Consider the following 25,757-nt stretch of genomic DNA (forward strand, 5'->3'; position numbering starts at 1 on the left):
GGGCTCGTTTCCAATGTTTTTTTTTAATTGTTTTTGTTATGGTTGAAAGTTGAAACCAGTGGTTCTCAAACATTTTCATATCAAGGACCTCCAAATTGAGAATCAGCTTTATCGTCACAGTCACATCACATCACAGGTGTACACTACAGAAGTAAAAAAAAAAGTGGGTAAAATTCGTAGTTCGATGTTCCATCGTACTGTTAACACTTGTTAAATGTTAATTGTATTTGTCCTGGAGGACCCCCATCTGAAAATATTTAGTTCCAGGGACCCTCATACAAGATTTATGTTGTTGTAATCATGTTTTCATCATGATTTGTGTGCATGGGGAATGGGGATCTCATCTTAAACAAGCTCAGTGCTTAATGTGTCTTCCAGTTTAGTAGACCTTGTATTGTGAATTTGTACTTCCATGTACTGATGTTCTCATGTCTTATTAAATAAAGTACATCAATCAATCAATCAATGTTTAAAAAAATATTCCACATTTTAAAAAGACAAAAAAAATAATAAAGAAGATCTACAAGCTCCTAATCGCAACGTGTTGTGAGCTTGTAGATCTGCTATTTCCAAATGGCTGCAATCCAGTTGCTTCTTTTGGGCTTCGCTTGTTAGACCTGGCTGCTTACTTCTCTCGTAAAACCTGGCAACACTGGGTTGTATCTATGTGTGTACAGTCCAGTTAGGAGGCGGGATCCAGAGAGAGACGGAGAGGGAGAAGAACTCACGTTCTGCAGCTTTTTTAGTGCTTTACGCTTACATTAGTACGACTTTGAAGGCTGTTTTAAAGTGACATTGCTGTGTCATTTCAACGGCGTGCGTCTCGTCGCATCCCGAAGGGGAAGAACGACGGACGAAGGACGTGTTAAAGTAAGACGAAGGGTTTCATTTATCCTCCTGTTTATTTTGAAGGCTGTAATGCTATGCTAACCTAACCTGTTTTGAGCGAAGTTACTTCCGGGTCTGTTGCTACACACTGTCAACGGTTTCATCATCATGGTGCTTTTATTGATAAGAAACTGTAGAGAATACATCATATCAGTGGTGGAAAAGGTACTCAAATGGTTTACTTAAGTAAAAGTATTAATACTGCAATGCATACATACTCTGTTACAAGTGAATGTCCAGTATTCAAAATGTACTCGAGTAAAAGTACAAAACTGTTTGCGTCCAAATGTTCCAAATGCAGAAAAATCTTCCGAAAATAGCAGATCCACAAGCTCACAATGCGTGGCAAAGTGACGAGCTTGTAGATCGGCTATTTTCAAAATAGTATATAGGGATCAAGTGGTCAATGTATGTTTTGTAATAATAATAATAATAATAATCAAAATCTACAAACTAACTAGTAACTCGTTTTCAAATAATTGTAGTAAAGTAAAAAGTACAATATTTGCCTCTTTACTTAAAATCGGAAATACTCCAGTAAAGTAAAAAAATACCTCACTGGATAAAATGTACACATTTCTGCAGCTAGGAACTGTCAGCTAACGTTAAAGTTACACGTTTTAGTTTGGGCTAACATGATTAATTATGGTGCTTTTATAGATAGAAACTGTAGAGAATACATAATGTGTAATATGTTTGTGGACTGTTGTGTTCTGGACATATGTTAGCCTAAACTTTTACATGTCAAGAACCCCGAAATTAATGTAAGTGGCCGTGGACTCTATATTGACACATTTAGCTAGTAGGAACCCCCTCAGGGACCCTTGGATCCAACTTTGTGAACCACTGACCAGGTTACTGAAATGTTGCAAATTAAAGGTAGGGTAAGTGATATTTTTTGGTTAAAACAAAAAGTATTTTGTTGAAAGGTTAAAGCACTATATTCTGATAGTAATCTTTGCTATAGAGTGTTTGTTCAGTAACAGGAGTCTCCCCGTCTCTCCAGCTCTTTAATAAACAGAAAATACATTTTCCGGTAGGTGTCAAAATCTCAGCCAATCAGGAGAAAGTACCCATTTTAAGCTTAATTTTTATAGTGTTCCAGTTCCAATTTTGCATGCTCATTTCTTAGTGTCATCACTTCCAATTTCACTTGTTTAATCTATATCCTGACTGAGTTCTCTATCCTGATTGGATACAATTGGAAATGGAACTGAAACTGAAACGAAAATGCATTTTCTGTTTTATAAAGAGCTGGAGAGACAAGGAGACTCCTTTTACTGAACAAACACTCTATAACAATGAGTACTATCAGAATATAGAGCTATTCAATATTATCCTAATATATTGTAACGCAAAACATGGGTGTTCTGGCCACCTCCTGTCATGTTCTTTTTTTTTGTCGTTGTATTGTAATGATGGCTGGGACACAGTATTTGTAAAAGTCTGTGTGGCTTTGAGCAAGACCCTCTCTAAGCACACACTACAGCAGCCGTAATGGAAAGAAATTGGGCTGCATGGTTGCTTCCTTCACAGGTGTTACCAATGCAGAATCTCCGCTTTCCCTCCCATGCATTGATACAACACTCTCACTCAAGGCCACTCTGCCTTAACTAAGCCCAGAGTCCACGGCAATGATTCGCAACGCAACAACGAGTTGCAACTTGCAAGAACTTGCAACAGTATCCCAAACTTGACCAATGGGTCAATTCAGACCGCAGCAATTTCTCTCTGCAACGTATTGTAAAGGTTTCGTTGCATTGTGATCATTGGTGAACTGGAAGTGGTTTTCAACCCTTTTGCAGGCCAAGGACCCCTAAATTGATATAAATTTGGCCGCGGACCCCCATCTGAAAATGTTTTGTGCCAGGGACCCCCAGAAGCAAAGATTTGAGTTAAACATTCTCGCTTTAAAAATGTATATTCAAAGATGTGCACACATTTTATAGATTAAAAAAAAATAGCAGAGCTACAAGCGCATAGCGCAGCACTCGGTGCCGCGCTATGAGCTTGTAGATCTGCTATTTTTGAATAGCCAAAGCTAAGTGGTTAAAATAATTGTGACCCTATGTTAACTAATTTCCCTGGGGACCCCCTGGTACCCATCCAAGGACCACTGGTTGGGAACCACTGCTCTAGGCCGTCCTGCCTTTAAAGGTCTTATCTTGAAGGGGCAGGAAAGCAGCCTGTGCTCTGAGAGACCGAGAGTTCTCATTTTCCTCTTTTCTGTTGGTATCAAAGGAGGGCACCTACATTTTAAAGGCAGGTGCTGAACCACACATTAGTCAAAGAAAAGAAGAGCGTGCACACTGAAGCTCCCTTCAATAACTTTATTTTGGCATCCACCTGAGTGAGTGATGTTTCTGATGAAGAGCAGTGTGCTCAAAACTCACTCAGGTGTATGCCAAAATAAAGTAATTGAAGGGATCAATTGTGTGAGAACTCTTCTATTTCTTGATCCGCTGTGATGATCCATATACATGCACTTCAATTTAAATGTAACCCTGGCTTCCCTATGTAGGCGTGTCATAAGTGGAAATGTGTGAGCTTGTAGATTTAAAATGGGGCGTAGCCGAAAGAAACTTGGATGCAATTTGCATCTAAGTGGCAACACCCTCCATTGACAGCCCATTCATGAAACTGAAGAGTCCCATCTGATTGTATTAAACGACAATAAACTCACCAATATTGCAGCTGTACGGACAGCTTGGGTTATCCTCTGTGTCTCTCAGTCAAGACTTTGTTTGAAAAAAAATCCACCAATTTTATGGTCAACCTTATGTCAATAAACTCTGTTCAGTCATGTTTTTTTTCTATGTGTTAGTTTGGAAGCACTCATTAAAAAAAAAACTCTGCATATGTGCAATTTTGAAATGGGTCAAGTACCAAGCTTTCTGTACAGCTGCAATATCGTTGAGTTTATCGTCGTATAATACAATCAGATAGGCCTTTTCTCTTTCCTGGCCTGTCAGTGGGGGGTGTTGCAAATTGGATGCGGTCAATAGAGGGTGTTGCAACCTAGATGCAGATAGCATCTAAGTTGCTGTCGGCCTAAAGGCCCGTTCAAAGTCCCTAGATGGGTCTTTAACGTGCGTCAGGCGGTGAAGGATTCCGTCCGTTCTTTACGGACACATGCATGGTCGTCAGGAGAGAGATATTGCACGTACCCAATGTTGCCATGTCTGCTTATTATAAGCGACTTTGGGCTTATTTGTCTGTATAGTTGCTTGTAAACAAACGGTTGCGGTTTTATTTGGGCTTGTTTCTAAAGTGTAGTTGCTTATTTGGGCCAATTGTTATTTAAACCAGTGATTCTCTAATATATATTGTAGATCTGCTATTTTCATATCATATGTGGCCAAGTCGATTCTTTTGGGCTTGTTTTCATAGACCTGGTTACTTATTTCTCTCACAAAGTCTGGCAACAGGTTACAACGCTATGAAACTAGCATTATAGCCCAGTGGTACAACAGGCAAAACGTAGTAAACGTGCGTCGGCCTGACAGTGAATGTCGACTGAACGGACGGAAAAACGGGAGCCATAAGTGACGGAGGGGGAGTAAGAAACGACAACGCAAGGAGCGCCGGCGCTCGTTACGTGTCCTTACGTCCGACTATGAATGATACTTAAGTGGTTAACTGGCTCAGAATTCCAAACCTTGATACCAATTCCAGCTACCTCTCTTCTTCCAGCAGGTCCCTATGATGACCTTTCGGATCACTGGTTGCTGAATCCAAGATAGCCACAACAATGCAGTCCAGAAGTGGATCGCTGCCATCCTCCCCCCAATCTCAAGGGTTAATGGGTCGATCGCTGCCATCCTCCCCCCAATCTCAAGGGTTAATGGGTAGATCGGTGCCATCCTCCCCCCTATCTCAAGGGTTAATGGGTCCCTACAACTCCGGAAGTGGCCCGTCTTACTTCAGACCCATCTCAAGAGCTTTCCAGCCTAAGGTTATTATACCTTTTGAATTTTTCATTTCAGTTTTTATTTTTATTTCATATATACTTCATGTTTTCAATTTCAGTTTTAATTCGTTTTTTTAAAAGTGTGATTGCTTGTTAACACATCGGGTGCCGATCACGGTTTGAACCGTGTGTTTACATAGTAGCGCTCTGGTGCCGTTCACGGTCTGAACCGTGATTTCTTTAGTTTTTCTCCGCACGGGCGGGGCTAGAGCAGCTCTGAGAGTACCCATTGTGCTCTTGAGAAGGAAGGGCCAGATAGATCACCGGAAACAAAAACATGGCTTCCATCCGCTTCCTGTCTATTTCCTTCTTTAAAACGCCTATATCTCCGAATCCGTTTCCGGTGGTGAAAACCGGTCATGCGCGTTGCGCGACCCCCCCCCCCCCCCCCCCCCCCGTTGTAACTCGCAAGTGAAATGTTATGGTTCCAGGCTGTAGGGTCATCGCTCAACATGAATGGATGCTTTCTTTTTACGTGGATTTGCTTGTCGCGGAGTCTAAAGCTTTAAACAGCAAAGCGCAGTCAATGGGGAGAATGCTGGCACCCAACTTAGTTGTTATGAAAAAATGCTGGCACCCGATGTGTTAAGTTATTTTATGAAAACTAAAGGCTTAGTTTTTATTAGTTTCAGTGTTCGTATTTTATTGTAATATGGGGTCGGGGCCAAAATTTAAAAAGTTCAAATTATTTTTTGAAAACAGCAGGTCTACAAGCTCATAGTCTTGCGAAGCAGACTGCTGCCTCCCGCAATCTTCAAATGCTTCCATTATACAGTCTGGAGCACGGAAGCTCTGAAAATGAGCGGATGTGACGCCTCCTCCCCGCTTCCGTTTCGTCATTACAGTCATGCAAATTTGTCCTAATATAGATACATCAATATAACCAAAGTATGTATAGGTTGCTGCTTATCAGAAATTCTAAAATGTAAAGATATTATAAAATATATTTTCGTGAACGGAAAAGACGAAGCAGCTTTGGTTCACGGATTTCGGGAGGTGTAGTTCCAGACTCTATATAGCATATAGATTGTGGAATAGTTGTCTGGCTACGTGAGACTAGCAAGCTCGCGATGTGGCGCGTAGTGACCTTGTAGACCTGCTATTTTCGTTTTTCTTTTTCAAAGAAGAATGAGACTTCTGGAAGCCCCAGTTCAGCGAAGAATCTAGGCCAGAGCTGTCTGTTACCTGGCAGCAGGACAGACGAACTGACCAAACCTAAAGTGTCTTCAGTTCGCAATGGAACGGAATGTGGTGGTGATGGTGGTGGTGGTGATGCAATGACACAAGCACAGGAATCAAGCAAGGTAGTTGTTGACACTGTATATCCGTTGCTGTAGGGCAGAAACCTTGTGTCTCCATATTTCAACTGGTCTTTGTTTGTTTTGTAAATTAATGCTCTACTTTTCCCTCACAAGCTCAAAATGGATCTGGGACAAATGGACAAATTCTAAAAGTGAAGTGGTTAAAGCTGTATTATGCAACTTTATTTTGTGAATAAAATGTTATATTGTCCAATCTGTATGGTAGAGTATCTTAATTCAATATAATCTATACAATTGGGGTGGTTGTATTTGTCTCCCTGCTCTTCTATCGAGATCATTTTGATCTTGTTTCTGGTTTGACACAAAATTTGACCTGAAGAAGGTCAGAATTAGATTTCTTCTCTGAGCAAGCATTTGCATTTGCTCAGTGGTAGAAATGTCATTGCCACTTTAAGTCTGTCTGTGGATTTTAGACACATTTTACTGATAAAGTATTAACAAGAGCTTGTGACTAAATAATAACTACATTGGATCCATTGGAACACAGGTTCCTTTTTCCTTTTCCTGAAAAGTAACAGGTTTTGGACATGGCAGGTACAAGGTTTCCCCCTCGACAGCGACGAGATTAAGTGTTCTCATCATTATGTTATCAAGTGTTATCCGATGTTCTTGGCCTGTTCACGTGTCTCATATCATGTGATTGATTCCCCTGTCTGTGCTCATATGTCTCATATGATGTGATTGATTCCCCTGTCTGTGCTCATATGTCTCATATGATGTGATTGATTCCCCCGTCTGTGCTCTGTTAGGCTAAACCCAATGATGTTGGAAGCTGCATTCCTGTTGTCCAGTCCCACAGGCCCCCTCTGCCATCCGTCTACGTCACACACAACCAGGCGGCTGGCGCCCGGCAGCCTTTACCCTTCCAAAAGACTGGTGTCAGCCTGCCTTTACCCCTCCCACACTGGAATCCTGAACACAGACAATGGCATCCGTGGTCCGGCCAACCCTCTAAGGTTATAACTTCCCCCAAAAGGAACCTCATTGCACTGTCGCCTATCCGACACAGCTCATCACTGTCGCGTAGCCCAAAAACCCCGTCGTATTCTCCGATAGCATGCAGTCCTTTACTGTCCCCTACCCAAAACGGCCTGTCGCCATCCACTACCCCAAAAACCATGTCGACAACTCCAAAAACCCTGTCGCAGTCCCCTGCAGCATGTAGCCCTTTATTTGCCCCTACCCGGAACAGCCCGTCATTGTCTTCTAACCCCAAAACCCTGTCGACTGCCCCAAAAACCCTGTCGCAATCCTCTACAGCATGCAGTTCTTTCCTGTCACCTGCACGACCCAGTCCGTCGCTGTCTTCTACCCCTCACAGTCCTTCACTGTCCACCCGAAGCAGTACATCACTGTCTTCTACCCCTCACAGTCCTTTACTGTCCACCCGAAGCAGTACATCACTGTCTTCTACCCCACACAGTCCTTTACTGTCCTCTACTCGACCCAATCCACCACTGTCTTCCACCCCACACAGTCCTTTACTGTCCTCTACTCGACCCAGTCCACCACTGTCTTCCACCGCACACAGTCCTTTACTGTCCTCTGTTCGACCCAGTCCATCGCTGTATTCCACCCCACACAGTCCTTTACTGTCCTCTGCTCGACCCAGTCCACCGCTGTCTTCTACCCCACACAGTCCTTTACTGTCCTCTATTCGACCCAGTCCACCACTGTCTTCCACCCCACAAACTCCTTTACTGTCCCCCCGACCGAGTCCATCACTGTCTTCTACCCCACAAACTCCTTTACTGTCCCCCCGACCCAGTCCGTCACTGTCTTCCACCCCACAAAGGCCTTTACTGTCCTCTATTCGACCCAGTCCATCACTGTCTTCTACCCCTCACAGTCCTTTACTGTCCCCCCGAAACAGCCCATCATTGTCTTCTACCCCACAAAGTCCTTTACTGTCCCCCCGACCCAAACCATCACTGTCTTCTACCCCACAAAGTCCTTTACTGTCCCCCCGACCCAGTCCATCATTGTCCTCCACCCGATTGTCATCTACCCGACACAGCCTGTCACTGTCCTCCACTGCATGCAACCCTTCACTGTCTCCTCTTCCACGCAGGCCTGTGGTAGGTCATCAGGTAAAGCCCTTTATATGTGATGGTTTAACATATTTTAATTTGGAGATTGGGTCAATAGCTGAATCACAACTAATCTTAAGTCTTAGTAAGGCGAAGGCATCCTATCCAGACCCAATACCCATGGATGGATATTGCACCCTGGAGAATGCCAGCATCAGTCTTGCATCAGTTAGAAAGCAGTTGTTAGTGGTCCTGTCAGGCAATTGGCTAATTTATTGGCCCTTGAAATATTGTAATGTGCAAATCTGAGGAAGAACTAGTCGTTATGCTTGAGTTAAAGTGTGAAGGCACTGGCAGCAGTTGAGGTTTTTTCTTTGATTAAAGTGCATACTCTGCTCTAATGTGTCAGAAATTAGACTTCCAGTTACTGATTTGTGGGAGTGCTGCTATGCAACATTTTTGACTCCCTGTTTCAACGAGTTGCTTGCTTCTTTTGTCAGGACTGTGCCGCCCAACAACACAAGGACAACGCTTCAAACAAGAAGTCCGTACCAGGTATTGTTGTATTTTCTTTGTACTGCATTTAGATTATTCATGGAGCGTGCTTGGCTGCCCAGGTTGTCTGTTTTCCAGAACTGGAGAAGTATTGAAATTTGGAAGTCTGTAATTACTATTCAATACATGCATGAAAAGGTTGCCTGTCTGCAACAGTTTTAACTTATTTATTTGTTGATTGCTTTGTATTTGAATAGATTCCTATTTGTTGATCTTATGTTTGAATTTTATCTCATTATAACTACTTTTCATCCTCAATGATTTCTCAGAGAATCTTAAATAAAGGTTCAATACATTTGGGCAAGGTTTCAGGCCGATCCAACTGCTATTGACGTCAGTCAAACCAAACCTATGGTCACGTCACACCGTTACAAAGTAAAAGAGTGTGAAATTCTTGCATTATGGCACTGTTGGCTTTTGTTTTCCTTCAATCTAATAATAATAAACTTTATATATAGCACCTTTCATGACATCAATGCAGCTCAAAGTGCTTTACAGAGAAAAAAAGACAAAAAACAAAACGCAGAGCAAAAAAAAAAACAGAGCAATGGCAACAATAGAGCAATGGCAAGAAATAATGGCTACAAATAAAAGGCAGTGGGTCAAGCAAAAACAATGAAGACTTAACTGACATTTAGAATATTGTTTTACTTATATTATAGCTTGTTTTATCTATTTTGTTTTTATGACATATAGCACACCAATATTTTACTGAACATAAGTGTACAGTATAAGTGAGTGATAAATAATCCTTGAACCTGTGGCTGTTAAGGGATTTTATTAGCGAGGATAATTACAGTATATCATACAGTGCTCTATACAGATTGTTTACCTGGTGTTGGAGTTTACCTGCTATAAACACAGTAATTAAAGCTAATGCTCATTGTCCAATTATTTACCTGGTCACATGGGCTGTCTTATAAGCTCTATGTACCCAGGTAACATTACCCTTGGAACGGGTTGTTGGCTTTCTTTGAACGCGTGAGTTAAAAGTAGATATCACTCAAACCTGTGTCTTTGATAGCTTTTATTATACTACCATTACAATACAAACATACTAACACTTCTAGGCCAATAGGTAATAAAACCTAGGAAAGTAAACGCAAGCAACACAACAACAAATTACATTGCTGACATGAACCTACGCATCAAGTATGAACACATCAGAAATATAATCATCATTACATAATAGTTACATCGTGTAATAAAAGCTTTTGCACTTACTGCAGTCTTATCCACGTCCAAGCCAAATGTCGAATCTGACTTGCTTTGATAAAACCCAGAGCTTTTTACTGTTTCAGTGGTTCCCCCAAGGAAGCTGCCTCATAATAAGAGTAACATCAATTTCCCACAAGGCATTTGGGTTCTAGAACCTTACAGTGAGTGGTCTAATCATGTTCTTCAGAGCTTTTTGCAAGACCAGCACTGTTCCATAACAGTGGCTACTGTCCTTATCTGATCTAATCAATCAACTTCCTGTTTCTCTCACGCAACCCCCACGTCATATCCTCTGCTTTGGATTCACTTTAGTTTATACAATTTGAACACATTTACTGCCAGAATTATTTCAGATTTTTTGCAGTTTATTGCCAGATTTTTTTTATTTTTTTTAAAACGAGTTAACTCGTTCTTGGCAATCAATGTGTTAAGTAAGCAGAAAATACACGCATATAACATGGCAATAATTATACGCACACTTTCCTTGCTGGAAAGCCCGGATAATTCTACACTCATGTCCTTTACCTGGTATTGGAGTTTACCTGCTATAAATACAGTAATTAAAGCTAATGCTCATGTCCATTTCTTTCTAATAGGGGGAAGCACTAGCTTGTCTTTGAAGAGGCCCAGGGAATCTGAATCCGCTGACAACTCTGCCAAGAAGTTATGCGTCCAGGACCCGAGTTGTGTACCAGCACGATCACCGGTCTGTACCAGCGCTGGGCAGTCCCTCTCCCCATCACTGGCACCCAAGCCTTCACTGAGCAAAGACTTGTCACCCAAGACCGCCCAAGGCCGTCTATATACAGCACCAGCATCTGGCCAATCGACACTGTCATCTAAACTTGTGCAGACAAAGTTGTCAGTCTCATCACAGCCACCCACGTCGCCTCTGGCCAGACAGTCGTCACCTCTGGCCAGACTGTACCTGTCACCAGCACCAAAGTCTTCCTTCACCAGACAGTACCGACAGTCCTTACCGAAACCCACGTCTCCCATGAATAGACAGTCCTTTTCACCGACACACAAGTCTACTGTGACCAGACCACCATCATCATCACAGCCACCAAACTTTCCTTTCACAAGACTGCCCTTGACTCCCAAGTCTCCTCTGACCAGCGTGTCCTTGTCACCGATTCCCAAGTCCCCTCTGACCAGGCAGGCTTTGTCACAGCCGCCCAAGTCTCCAGTGACCACACTGAGCTTGCCACAGCCATCCAAGTCTCCCATGTCCAGACTGTCTTTGCCACAGCGGCCAAATTCTCTCCTGACCCGACGGGCATTGTCACAGCCACCCAAGTCTCCCGTGACCAAACTGTCCTTGTCACAGCCACCCAGACAGTCCTCATCAGGGGTGAAGCCGGCCTATCTGGGTTTTACTGTAAAGCAGAAGGACATGCGTTCCCCTGGCCTGCCAAATAAAGGGAGTTTGAAGCGCTGGATTGAAGAATACAGAAGGAAGGTTAATGAAGGAGAGATGTGCCCTCCTCTTCCTGTTGCAAGTACAGTTTCCCAAAATAAGTCAACGGTAGAGGTCAAGTACCAGAGAAGAGTTGACATAAAAGGAGAGACAGGGGGACAGGAGAGGCAAGGCACAGACAGGACGCCTACTAAACTTACCCCAAAACCAAACACTGGATATGTTGGAAGACTGTCATTAAAACATAAGAGAGTGGCTTCAGGGGGACATGACATTGTTGAATTCTTCACTCCTCCTGACCCTGTACACGAACCAGCAAACACTGCCAGAGAAAAGGGTCCCCCCGCCGGCAGAGTGGCGGGCTCCGGTACATTTAGAGTCGGGTCACAGGGTGAGGTAACTCTGAACCTACGCTCATTAGATACGAAAAAAATGCCAAAACTGCAAATGATGGCGGTGGTAAAACTGGACCGTTTGAATTTGGAGAACATGTGTCTTAAAAAAGGTGTCAGTTTCCCAAACGGCTCATTCACCGCCTCCTCGCTCCAGCAGCGCAAGGACAAAAGGGGCAAATCAACGCGCAAGAGCGCACGTCTGTGCCAGATCGATGCTTTGAAAGAAGACGCCGCCGCCGCTGCCTCAGCCGCCGCCTCAGCCGCCACCGCCGCCGCCTCCTCCAAATGCGACTCCTCCGTGCCGCCTCGCGGTTCTCCCGAGACGGCTGCGGTGGCGGCCTGTCAGGCGGATGGCGACCCTCTGGATTTGGAGCTGGGCCTGAGCTTTGAGCTGGACATGAACCTGTCCCAGAGCTCCAGTAGTTCCTCCAGCAGCAGCAGCTGTGAGGAGGAGGAGCAGATGCGCTCGATGCGGGCGATCATGGACCGTATCACCAGGCAGACGCCATTGCCAGAACCTGAGCGCTCCAATACGGTAAATAAGGCCTGTAACTTGTAATGTTTGATTGTTAGTGCAGTGGTTCCCAAAGTTGGCGTCCTTGCGGATGGTTGTAGAGGGGGTCCCCCCAGCTAAATTGTTGATAGATGGGAACCAAATGGACCCTTAACAGGTCTGTAAGTCTTACACTCTTAAGAGTTATTTAGGTCTGTGACCTAATTACCGCCATCCTTTAAAAAGGTAGTTCTGAAAGTGGGGTCCGTGAGTGGGTTCCAGGGGGTCCCCAGGATTTTTTTAAATATAGCACTACAATCATTTTAACCATTCACATATGTTATGCTTTGGCTATTCAAAAGATATTTTTGAAAAACGTAAGAAATTCAAAATTATTCGAATTTATTTTAGCACCTATCTTCTCTTCTGGGGGTCCCTCGCACAAACTCTTTTCAGATGGGGGTCCGCGGCCAAATACATGTCAGTTTGGGGGTCCTTGAACCGCTGGATTAGTGAGCCTGTGAAATGGACCCGACCGTGGTTCAACAATCTTGTTTGATTTGTTTTGACTGGATCTACAGATCTAATGACCTCTGTTTGTCTCTTTCTCTCTCAGCAACTTCTGTCGTCCAAAATGGTCCACTACAAGAACACCCTGGATCAGACACGGCTCCATATCTCAAACACCATAGAGTAAGAACTCCTGTGAATCGATTTCGAATCGTTTTTTTCCAACACCCTAATAAGAGGTCAATCATTCACCCTAATCTTATGGAGATTTTATAATGACACCATTGTCCAGCGAAGTATAAAATAAGTGTTTAATCGATTCGTTTCCAACTCCATCCATCTCTTATTTCAAATATATTTTAAAAAGCGCTTCTCGATTAATCAAAGAAAATGATTTATGGATAATAATATTTGTATATTATAATAATAATTGCACTAATTGTTTACCGAACGTTAACTTTTATGTTCTACCCTGGATTCGAACCCGGGCTGAAATTGTGCTGAAATGTTAACCCCTGACATACTAGAGCCTGCCTGCTCACTCAGGTGAGGAATTGAATTTTGACCTTGAGAGTTAAAGACCTTTGACCAGAAACGAATGTCGAAGGTCGTGTCAAACCTAGACACAGGATCTGAATTTCTCGATAGAAGAGCAAAGAGACCAAATACAACCTCCCCAATTGTATACGTTAGATTGTATTACTATACAGATTGGACTAAATAACATTTTAATCACAAAGTAAAGTTACATCATACAGCTTTAATGTGTTTTGTTTGTCCCTCAGATCGAAGGCGAACGAGAACAGGTTGCTGGAGGACTGTAAAGTGGATCTGTTGAGCGAAGAGGCAGAGGCCGCGCAAGAAGACGCCATCTCGGCTGAACAGCAGTAAGCTAGCATTGATTTTGTCGACTAAAACAATGACGAAAAATGTTCGTCGACTAGGCTACTTTTTTTTCACTGACAAACAAAATAAAAACGAAGCTATTATGACTAAAACTGTGACTAAATATATTGTCAATTTCGTCCAACAAAAACTAGACTAAAATTTTGGGGAGGGACTAGTGGACGAGATCCAGTCGAACTAAGACAAGTCATTTTATGCGTGTGGGTGTCTCGTTCCAAAAATAGCCGATCTACAAGCTCACAACGTGCTGGTGACACGTTGCTTGTATTATATTTTTGGCACAACTAAGTATAAGTCAGGCATTACAACGCCATCAAGGCCTGCCAAAAGTACATTTTAGTCGACTAAACCAAATAAAACTAGACTAAAACATTTCAGATGACTAAAATGTGACAAACTAAATAGAATTGTATTCTTAAGTCTATGAAAAAAATACAACATTTCAAATGAACACTGGCAAACAGAAAGGCCTGTCACAATTATTACATGATCGCATGATCACAATTATTGGTTCTTCAGAATCGTTAACGTTCATCTGTATAGATTAATCTGTAGAAAAAGCTTCATACAATTTAATGATGTATAGCAGATCTGCAAGCTCACAACGCATTGTGGTGCTTTGTGAGCTTGCAGAAAATTTGGAAAGTGTAAAACTATGAAATATATGACGTGGTTTGAACAGAACTTCTGTATTTTGATTATTGGTTACTGGTCATTGTCAGGCATTTCTTATTTGTCATTTCTGCCATAAATAATTACAAAGCCTAAAAGGCAAACCGAGATGTTATGTGTATTTTATACAGTTCCAATGTTCAATGCCAAAAACACAATGAAAACATCAGTTTGTATGACAATTAATCATCGACTCAAATGTTATGATCGTGACAACCCTGGAAAACGGATGCCCTCAATGCAGTATTTTATTTGCACATTAGTGGTTGTCAACCCTTTTCTGGATCAAGGCCCACTTGAAAGCCTCAAAGAGCATGTTTATTTGAATGACCATTCCATCGATTGTGTTCCGGCTTGGATCAAAGGAACTAACGTAGTGTACTTTCAGTTCCCATCAAAATGGAAGTCATTATGTATGGTTTTAACAAAAGAATGCCATCGCATTTTGTTTACTTTTAAAAAGGGTGCTTTGTTAACATCCTAACGGCCCACTGGGGTTGGGAATGGATGCGTTAGTGCACCTGAACGTGTCGGCTTGACATTGCATGACTGGACGTTCATTTGGTACATAAAGTTTGATTTCAGTCATTTGGATTCCATAGAAGCCAGCATGTCTTCTATGGAAGCATGTTGCGCAGACAAAAATAGCAGATCTACAAGCTCACAATGTGTGGTTAATCAATAATAGCAGATGTACGAGCTTGTACATCTGCTATTTTTTGAAATTTTGTGAAAATGTTTGGAAGATTTTTTTTTTTACACAAATCTTCTCTTGTGGGGGGTCCATGGCAAAACATATTTTCAGATGGGGGGGGTCCGCAGCCAAATGCATATCAATTTGGGGTCCTGGACACAAAAAAACAGTTTGCTTTAATTCATGTTTGGTATCATTTTGTTTCCCAGGGAGTTCCTGCAGCGCTACGCTCTGGCCCCCAGCAGCATGCGAGACGTGCATCCGGGAGAAGAGGTGTTCAACCTGGCCAGCGCTGGACGCATCTTCACCCAGGACTCCCTCCAGCCCGGCCAGTGCAACGCCACGCCACAGGGGACCGTGCAGAAAGCTCTGCTCTGGTGAGCCATATAGGCTTTGGGATCCTTAAGGATTTTAACAGATTTATTTTCCTTAACCCATTTAGACCTGGAACTGTGTCATTTTTAGATTTGAGCTAAAAAGCATTATTTTACACTTTGGGCTATTCAAAAAATAGCAGATATACAAGCTCATAGCGGGGCACCGAGTGCCGCGCTATGAGCTTGTAGATCTGCTATTTTTGAAAAATCGTGAAAATGTGTGCAAATCTTTGAAATATATATATTTTTAAAGCGAACATTTTTAACTCAAATCTTTGTTTCTGGGGGTCCCTGGAACAAAATATTTTGATGGGGTCCTTGGCCAAATACATATAATTTTGGGAGTCCTTGACATGAAAAAGTTTTAGCACCACTGATATAGAAACATACGTTTTTCAGAATACTGTTGAGATTTAGGAGACATATACGGTGCGTTTGGAAATTACGCACCGGAGTACACTCGCCTATTAGTTTGTATTGGCCAGTGCGCTCAGTGCTGTATTTTCGAACGCACCCATAGAATCGGCTTCAGGTCTTAATGGGTTAAAGTAGGGTGCAGGCACCCTCTGGGTTTCTTGAGGGGGTTCCAAATGGACCCTTATAGGTCTGTGACTCAGAGAGTGAGTGAGGTCTGTAACTCTTGAGAGCATACACATGGAGAACGATCCATTTGGTTCAATTTGTTCTCAGAGTTATGGTCGTCTTTGAAATGATTGAGAACCACTGGTATTGTAATTGTATAGCAGATGTGAAGTCCACATACCGGCTCTGACAGTGTCATTAAACCGGTTCTGGAAATGGTTCCAAATGAGATCCTATTCCCCCTTCTGTCACAAAAGGCCTTGGCTTTTGCCAGGCCACAATTGTAAAAAAAATCTTAATTTCTGAGATTCTTAATTTTAACCACTTTAACCATATTTTATACTTTGGCTATTCAAATATAGCAGATATACAAGCTCATAGCACGTCACTTCATGCCATGCTATGAGCTTCTAGATCTGCTATTTTTTGAAAAATCGTCAACATTTTTGAAAATATTTGAATGTGTATACGTCGTTTTAACCCGATTAAAGCGGTCTATACCACCCCTCCTATTCCGAATGAAAATGCATTCGGGTCAGACTGGAATGGAATATTCTATTCCAATTGGGGTGTTTACATGAGCAAATCTATTCGGAATGAATTCATCCATTCATTCATTCCGAATACAACTGTCCATGTAACAGCAGCCAATGAGTTTGACGCAAAAGTGTCAAAATGGAGTTAGCTGGTTTCTGCCGGACAGCAGCGTTTTAAAGTGAACATTTTAACTCAAATCTTTGCTTCTGGGGGTGCCTGGAACAAAACCTTTTGAGATAGGTGTCGGCGGCCAAATCCACATCATTTTGGGGGTCCCTGACATGAACAAGTTTGAGCACCACTGATATAGCAACATACGTTTGTCAGAAAACTTTTAGGATTTAGATGACATTTGTAGAATCAGCCTCAGGTCTTAATGGTTAATAATACTCTGCTTTAATGTTTTCTGTTGAAATGTGCTAAAACAAATGAACTTTCCTTGCATTATGGACTATAAATTAGGCCCACTTTTCCCTTTGTTAGTTCCAGACCTTCTCAGTTCAGAAAGCACCTGAGAGTTGACCTTCCTACCAGTGCTTACGGCTCGTCTCCCTGCCCCCCTGACGTCACGCTGTTCCTCTTCAAGGTAACGTCTCTCCCTGCTCGACACCCCCGCTACACCGCTGGTGACAGAGTCAATATTTGACTTTTTTTTTATGACAACAAAATTCCAACTCTCAACTTATCTTGGACATCATGTCATTATGGGTACCATTACGGTACCTTTTTAAAACTGTAGTATTCTCAAATAAAGTTTAATCAAATCAAGTTTTTCAAATGTATTAGAATATGATGAAAACCTGGCATCAGTCTGTAGTCATTGTTGTGTGGTTTCTCCCCCCTCAGGTCATGTCGGTGCACAAAGAGATTATGGCCGCCACACTGACCCTAAACTCCCTCAGCAAAATCGCCATCGCTGCTGCCGATCAGAGAGGTCTGCATTTGAACTCTGACACTCCTTTTGTTTATTTATATTGCAATATACATTTTGTTTTACAGCTCAGAAGGGGCCCGATATATAATATACTATATATATATATATATATATACTGAACTAATGTAACCTTTGTCTTTCCTGCTGTGTGCTTGTAGTGAGAAATGGAAGCCAGCAGTTTGCAGTGTGGGTTCCCAGCATTTCGGAGCTCACGCTGGTCTTCATGAATATGGGAGTCTCCTTTGTGGGCCTGTATCCTAATGAGACCCTCCAGCCCTCCTTCACAGAGGGAGATGTTATGTGAGTCCTTGTTTAAGGACGCTCTTTATTCTCATACACACACACACACACACACACACACACACACACACACACACACACACACACACACACACACACACACACACACACACACACACACACACACACACACACACACGGTTAAAAGCTCAACATGTGGGCTAATGTTTTAAAAGTTCTGATTTGACCCAGTTCTCTGTGTGTGTGTGTGTGTCTCTCTCTCTAGGGAAGGCACCCATATTGGCAGTGACAGCCCATCAAGCAGTGGGGAACCAAGTGCATTCCCCCTGGACAACTTTAACTACGTCCTCCAGGTAAAAAACATCTTACGCCCGATTCACACTCACCGTATCCAAAGCCATGGCACCAGATTTCTGAACAGTTTCCAACATTAGACTGTTGAACAAGCCCTGAGCACCAACCTCTCGCCAGGCTGTCCTGACAACACAGGCCAAACACACAGCTTTGTTTTCTGTGTATACTGTAAGTAAGTAGCATTGGGAACCAATGGTTGCAGAGCAAATTCAGCCTATGGGGCAGGACCCTATCTTATAGCGTGAGGCAGCTTGTACAAGTACAAGTACACCCCCTGAGCTAGTATGTCGCAGGGACTTACCCCCAATCCAACCCTTGATGCTGAGTGCCAAGCAGAAAGTCATTGGGTCCCATTTTTATAGTCTTTGGTATGACCCGGCCAGGGGATTGAACCCCGACCTCCCACAAGGCCACTTAGCTGGTTGTATACTGTGTGTTGACTGTAAACTCTGCCACGGCTGTTAATCTTCTACTTATGATTGCCTCATGTACATATCTGTCATTAACAACAGCTGTGATTTGTACTCTTTTTTTTTTTTTTAAAGAACCGAATGTAAGCTTTCAAATTATGTGTCATTCATTGGAATCTGAAAATATTTGAAGAAGAGATGCTTATTTGAATGTTGTAAACCTCTAACCAAGAATCTGAGTAAAAGGCTCTCAAAGTTTGAGGTTTTCCACACTACTGGCAGTCAGGTAAGGGGTGTGAACAATAGCTTCTTGGCTCCACTCCTAACCTATTGGTGGTGTAGCAGCTACACCGTAGCTGAAACCTGAGAACGATAGCCAGCCATTAGCCAACAGAAACTCCACCCCCCCCCCAGAAGGTTTAACACATTGACTGCCAGTCGCGTAGATCTACGCGAACCGATTAAAAGCCGCCATATGCCAATCGCGTAGATCTACGCCAACTGGTGATATTTTGAAAATCCAATGTTAATTCGCAAAAGGGCACTTTCCGATTTTTTTGATCACCTTCCGGTTCCGGTAGGACGACCGGAAACTAAATTAACCGGGTTCCGTTTTTTTCGATCGTATCCGCTTCCTGTCTGGGATGTGGTTTTAAAGTCCATTATCTCGGTTGTTTTTGTCCCCCTCGCTGATCACTGTCTAGCGTTCACCGCTGTAGCTTCAAGATGGCGGAACGTAAGGGGATGCGGTTTTCACTGCTCGTCACACACAGATCCCCTGTGTGTGTAGAACCAAATGAACGCGCATTTTTAACGGATTTAGCGGGGTCTATGGCAACATGAAAAAAACAAAAAAACAACAATAAAACATTGGCACTGGTGAGTACATTATGAGATTAAACTCTGGCGTGGAATGTGTGGGGAAACAAAAATAAACTAACGCATGGGTACCCGAGGCTAAAGAAACACAAAAACACAGCTCTGTTAACAAACTAATTAAAACGATGGAATGATTCTAAAACTGATATCTGTTACAACGAGAAGGTTCTCAAACATACAAACATTTTGTTTGTATTTTGTTAATTTGCAGGACTTCACCATCGCCTACTTGTTGGCCTTTCTGCCGGAACCGGACACATAAATGAGCACACAGGAGAGCCTGTAGCCATGCATTAATTGTCTAACTGTCCTCTCTCTCTCTTGGTGTGCAGTACCTGGACCTCTGCACGCGTCTGTGTCCACACGCGTACGATGACCACGAGTTGCTGCTTTTGCTGACGGTGGTCTGCAGGTTGAGTCTGGACGTGCAGCTGGTGCTGCAGCCACACACGATGCTGTGCTGTCTGCTAGAGAGCATCATCAGTAACGTCAGCGACTGGGACGCCGCGGTGAGTTCAGCTTCATGTCCAGTCAGTGTTAATCACGTGAACCCTAGCGCAGTTTTGGTCCCAAACCTTTTTTTCTTCCTCTGTTTTTGCCTCAAGACCCAAAAGAAAAATTTGGCATCTGATCTCCCCGTGACCCAAACGTACAAAAATTACATTCAGACTGATTCACTTTTTTATTTTTATTCATTCAATCCAATTTTTTTTCTTGAAATTTCTTTTTGAAATAATAAATGTATAAAACAATTGGAAAAGTAGGGAACTTGGATATTTACTCCCAACCCATAAAAATGGGTCCGCAACCCAGGCATGGGTCTACTCTAGACCCTGTGTTTGGGAAATGCTGTCCACGTGTCGCTATTCTGGGGGGAATATTTGGGCAAAAAAATAGTTTTGCACAACGTGCAATGAAGTATGAAACGACACTTAAGTGGTTAACCAATCTGTCGATATATAATGTTTTTTTTTTTGAAAAAAACTGCTTGATTATTCAGATTCAACAAAACGGTTATCGATAGAATCATCGCTAAGAAGGTAATTAATATTTGCAGCCCTAATTAAAGGGATTGGATTAAAGTTCTCAGTCACTACGACTGATTTCAGTCATTTGGATTCCATACAAGGCAGCATGTCTCCTATGGAAGCACACAGAAGCGTTGTTGTGAGCGTGTAGTAGAGTATTTGAAGTGGTCGTACTAGCAACAGAATAGATTAAAGTGTTTGAATTGGTCACACTAGCAATAGAATACCTGTGGCATCTTAAATCAAACCCTAGTGGTCTCAGATATTTCATAATTGTATGTGGAACAGCAGGAACATAGGCTTAGAATGATTATACATAAACATCATAATTCTACGAGTACATCCTACTGTGTTAATCGTTTATGGAGCTCCGGTGTGGGGTGTCTTCTTCACAAATCAGAGATTGGGACTTGGCCTGTCACAACTTTTCAGTCGTGAGATTTTATTTGGCTTTAATCCATGTGACTTGTTGATAACGCTGTCATGTTGTGTCCCCTCAGCTTCCCAGGATGTGTGCGGCTCTGGTTGAGCTGACCGCTGACCACCACAACATGTGCTGTCTGGTCAACAAGCTGCCTCGTCACAACCGCGGACAGTAAGGCTCTCTGGCTATACATTACACAGCTTTTTATGTTGTTGTTTTTTCGCCATTAATTAACGCTTTATTTCGACGTGCAAGGCTGTCACGGAAAGTCGGTTATTTGTGCTACTTGCCAAAAATAATGAAGTGACCGACTGTGACAATAGTCAAGTTTGTTTTTTGATCCTTTGTGGGTTTGATTTGCATCTAATTTTGTGTGCGTGTATGTGTGTGTAGGCAATTGCGCACACACCTGAGTATGTGCATGATTTCCACGCTCCTGGATGGAAGCTGCACGTACCAGCCTACTGTCGGAGAGTTCCAGGTGAGTTATTGTCGTGTAAAGCCGGAGTTATGCTTGGTTGTGCCCCGAAAACGGCCTAATCTACCCATCTAAGCTCTCAACACATTGCAGAGTTACGCATTGTAAGCTTGTAGAATCGGGGGGGGGGGGGGGGGGCGTGCCGTCGCGATCATCCGTTCCATAGTTATGATCACAACAGAAACAATCTAGGCACCTTTCATGTTAAAGGATTTATAAAAGTCTGATGTTCTTCAACAAACAAGCCACATTCAAACAGCCATAGCTCTGGACTGGAGGATCGCGACCGACCGGACACATTTTCCCTATAGTACGACGCCCCTGTGTGTGTAATGAGCCGATCTCCGTGAGGACTGAGGTAACGGGGAATATTCCATGATTTTTCAAAAGTACAGTAAAATCGCAATTTTCGCTGGCAAGGGGGCCGGAGACGGATGAATGAATGGATTCCTGCCAGTGAAAGTGTTTACATGGAAGTGAATGTGGCTGCTTTTTTTTTTGTGATCACGTGATTTGCTGCTTCATTGCTTCAATGGGAGTCAAATGGTGACCTGTATGTTAGCAAATAGCGTCATCTAGCGTATAAACACCTCAATGGCGGTGAGGGCTTTGGAAAAAAACACATGAAACACGTTAAAAAATATACAATAACCAGTGCACACTTGAAAGACGTCACATCCTTAGGATGGCATATATTCCATTAATAGAATAACACATTTTAAACACTATGTTCAATACAGTGAGTATAACATGAAATAATATAGTATGATGACAGGTTAAACCGATAGCAAGAACAGTCAACCTCAAAGTAAGAAGACGGAGCACGTTTAAACATTGGGAATGTTGAAATGGATCTGATATAATTATCATTCTTGACGTGGACGGCCTTTAACGCCTGTTCACTAAGTTTCTTTTTGTGACCGGCGTCTTGTACCGTTTACTTTGATTGCTCTGTATGGATTTCTTTTGCATTGACTCTTTATCCCGCCTTCCTGTCACAGCTGTCTGCCCTGCGCACCTTCCTGCCTCGCATGCGACCGTCCATGCTCCTCCATGGCATGCAGCAGAACGCCACGGAGCCAAGCGAAGATGACGACCAAGTCTCGCTAGACATGCAGGTCAGGAACTTACTTACAACAATGTAGCCATTTAGCAGACACTCTTATCCAGAGCCACTTACAATAAGCCAGGTAAATACTCGCATACATGGAATGCAGAGAGAGCAAGTATAGTGCCTCAAGAAACTAGGTTGCCAGGTAAACAATGAACCTAGCATCTGTCTCAACAACATGCTATGTAAATAACATTCTGTACATTGAAACTCTAGGATATTAGCCTGGCATTGCCAGACTGATGTGGATTCACTCACACGTTCCTCCGCGGTATCAGTCTGGACTTCGGCCCATAGGCAGAGAGTATGAGAAATCAGAAAATGACTTTTCACTGTTGTACGGACAGCAGTTGAAACGCAGTCACTGATTGGCCCGGTCATTTTCTGATTTCTCATACTCCCTGCCTATGGGCCGAAGTCCAGACTGATACCGCGGAGGAACGTGTGAGTGAATCCACATCATCAGTCTGGCAATGCCAGGCTAATAGGATACCAGGTACACGATGAAGTCAGTCTCTCAATACAATAACATGCTATCTAAATTACATTCTTAGCATTTGTGGTCAAGTGGGTTAACTGCAACTTCAACATCGGAGGGGGCTGGGGTAAAAAATAAATCACTTAATATTTCATTTCTTGTGATTGTCTTTTTTAAAACGTTTCCTCCATGGTGTGTTTCAGAGCTACTACCTCTGCAACAGCCTTCTGACCCTGATGAACGAAGCATCAAACCTCCCATTCTACACCACTCATCAGAAGGTACGATGGGTAATACTGTAGGGGTGCAACAGTTAATTGGACTAATCGATTTAATCGATTGTTAACAAATTATCAATAATTTAAGAACATATCTGACTGTTGACTCCGCCTCCTTGGTGTGTGGTCCTCAGGAGCAGCTACTGGAGTTGTGTTCAGAACTGGAGTTCCACATAAAGTCTCACATCAGAGAGAGTGAGAAGTGCCTGTACCGCAGCACGGTAAGATAGCTGCTTTTAATAGCTGCTTTTAATCTCCGTCTGTCTTGTCTTGTCTGTCTCTTCTCTTCTGTCTGTCTCTCTTCTCTCTTTGTGTCTGTCTGTCTGTCTCCAAAACGGATTCCAATTGTCTGCCCTTTTGTAGACAGAGCTCTTTGTTTGGTAATATAGATGAAGTATTTAAACATCAAGTCTGTGATTCAGCAGTTAAGGTATGTCTGTCTCTCTTCTCTCTGTCTGTCTGTCTCTGTCTGTCTGTCACCTCTCTCTCTGTCTGTCTGTCACCTCTCTCTGTCTGTCTCTTCTCTCTCCTGAGACTGCCATCAACTAACTTAAGATGTTCGGAGACAAGCTAGTTCACACACCACTGCTATGTTCTAAAGCCGTTTTATCTTGTTGAAACCAGTGGTTCTCAACCTTTTTACCCTGAGTACCACCTCAAAAAACATTTGTCTCTCCCAGTACCACCATAATTAATAACATGAGGATTATTGTATCAAATGGGGTCCGTGCCTTGAAACTGGGGCCGCTGAGAATCACTGATCTGCTACATCTGACCATCAAGGCTGGGATGTAGATGCACTGTGGTACGTAAAGTTGGTTTCTTTTGCATAAAAAGGGTCTCCTCTCCTTCTCCCTCCAGGTGAAAGATCTGGTGGCCAGGATCTACACAAGGTGGCAGATGCTGCTTCTGAGGACCAGACCTCTGAATGTAAGTCTTCTCCAATCTGTACTTGACGCTGGCAGTCACGGCGACTGGTCTGCTTTAAGCCGCAATTAGGCATTTATGAATGTTGGATTCCAAAACAGTCTGGCGAGGAATTCTGTATCAATTAGTTTTATTTATTTAACCTTTATATATACAGGTGAAAATCTCTTATGAGGGAGCCCTGTTCAGAGTAGCAGCAGTTCCAACATACACAACATAAAACATGAGACATAGAGACAGAAACAACTTCAAATAAGTCGAGTGCAAACCGAGTCATAAGGCAGGAGAAATTATTAGCACACTTTGGAAATTCATAGAAGAATCATTTAGGTAGGGAATCTACGATTGGTAATATTTAAGGCAAATGGAGTCTGAGACACTTCACAGTGTAAAAAAAAAAAAAACAGCCTTTTGTTTTAGTGCCCCAACCACTTGGAATGACCATACGGTCAGTTTCAATCTTTGATTGCAGACCTACCCACAAATGTCTGCAACTGCTTTTAAACTTGTGTTTAAGATGGAGGGGGGGAAATTTCTGTTTTGTTTTATCATTGACGTGAATATTGATGTGAATATGAAATCGTACTGTGATGTATCTCGACGGCACTGCAAATGAGTGCAACCTCAATGTCATTCGAGAATAAATAAAGGTTTGATTGTATGAACATCATAAGATAGAAGTGTTGTACATGAGCTCATGGAAGAAGTACAGTACACATCCCGCACACTGTCCTCGCTCACAGCCACAGTATTTATTGAGAATATAATATCGCTCTGACCTTCATCGAAGTGAAGACGGCGTGCAGGATTTCATTTTTTCATGCGTTGACTGCCTGCTCCTACCCACCTGTCCTTGACGTGCAGAAGGACCTTTCTAACTTTTAGGAAGTCGACATTAAAATGAGTCATTATTTCACCACTGCAGCTTGTTAATCATCTGTTTTGTTCTCTTCTAGGGGCAGCTGTATGACTATTGGAAACCTGTTCGGATGGGCAGTCAGAGCAGCGCTGAGGGTGAGGAGGACCCCGTCCCGGTGGAGGAGATGGAGGAGGAGGAGGAGGAGGAGAAGGAAAGGGCTGGACAGCAAGGCTGAACAGGAGCAGTCCTGGCTCCTTTCCATTTCTTTTTTTGATTGATTACTTTTCTTGTGCTAGAGTTTTTTTCAAAGTAAAAAAAAAAGTGCGTAGGAAGCGAGATACAGCCTTTTTCAGTTCTAAGTTAAACAAGGAGTGGATGGAGCTGCAAATCTTCAGATAATTATATCTTTTTCATATATCTTTTTCAGTTGTTTCATGTGATTAAAATGGTTTTGAAAATGTCCTTTGAAATTGGTTCCCACAATGGTATGTAACTGAATGCTCTTTCTCAATATGAATGTTTTTTTACATGAATATGAGACTAAAGCAGTGGTCCCCAAACTTATTACAGCACAAACTCTGGAGTAAGAAGCTCTGTATCTCAGGAACGGAACAGATAGAAAGAGATCAGATGTTTATGTGGACAAGGTTTCCAACGCCAGGTGTGTTTTTAATGACCTGGCATTGGACAGAGGTTATGTTTTTGGCCCATTCTGTTTGTCTCTTAACAAAATTAACATGCACATGGATGGCCGGATTTTCATGGAA

At 42.6% G+C, this 25,757-nt stretch overlaps 2 protein-coding genes across 6 annotated transcripts in view; both read left to right on the forward strand.

Annotated features, from left to right (window-relative positions):
* Positions 1-25,757, forward strand: part of LOC311058363 (uncharacterized protein) — a gene marked incomplete at both ends in the record, with an annotated part of 195,684 nt that overhangs the window by 97,683 nt on the left and 72,244 nt on the right. The gene's annotated exons all lie outside the window — the stretch shown is intronic.
* Positions 701-25,452, forward strand: slf2 (SMC5-SMC6 complex localization factor 2). Of its 5 annotated transcripts, none has more exons than XM_084075752.1 (21): positions 701-870; positions 4,582-4,843; positions 5,983-6,162; positions 6,930-8,270; positions 8,711-8,765; positions 10,580-12,333; positions 12,908-12,984; positions 13,587-13,688; positions 15,283-15,450; positions 17,053-17,155; positions 17,416-17,503; positions 17,662-17,803; positions 18,030-18,117; positions 19,740-19,916; positions 20,936-21,030; positions 21,253-21,340; positions 22,339-22,455; positions 23,130-23,207; positions 23,339-23,425; positions 24,066-24,134; positions 25,088-25,452. In XM_084075752.1, exons 2-21 carry the CDS (start codon positions 4,640-4,642, stop codon positions 25,223-25,225), a joined length of 5,151 nt encoding a protein of 1,716 aa, XP_083931878.1. In that variant the 5' UTR covers positions 701-870; positions 4,582-4,639; the 3' UTR covers positions 25,226-25,452. The 5 variants fall into 5 exon arrangements, with proteins under 5 accessions (XP_083931878.1, XP_083931880.1, XP_083931882.1 ...); XM_084075754.1 differs by having other exon boundaries at positions 6,930-8,258; XM_084075756.1 differs by having other exon boundaries at positions 6,930-7,136.

This window comes from Gymnoscopelus microlampas (genome assembly GCF_963454915.1).
Source record: "Gymnoscopelus microlampas genome assembly, chromosome: 13".
Taxonomy (NCBI): domain Eukaryota; kingdom Metazoa; phylum Chordata; class Actinopteri; order Myctophiformes; family Myctophidae; genus Gymnoscopelus; species Gymnoscopelus microlampas.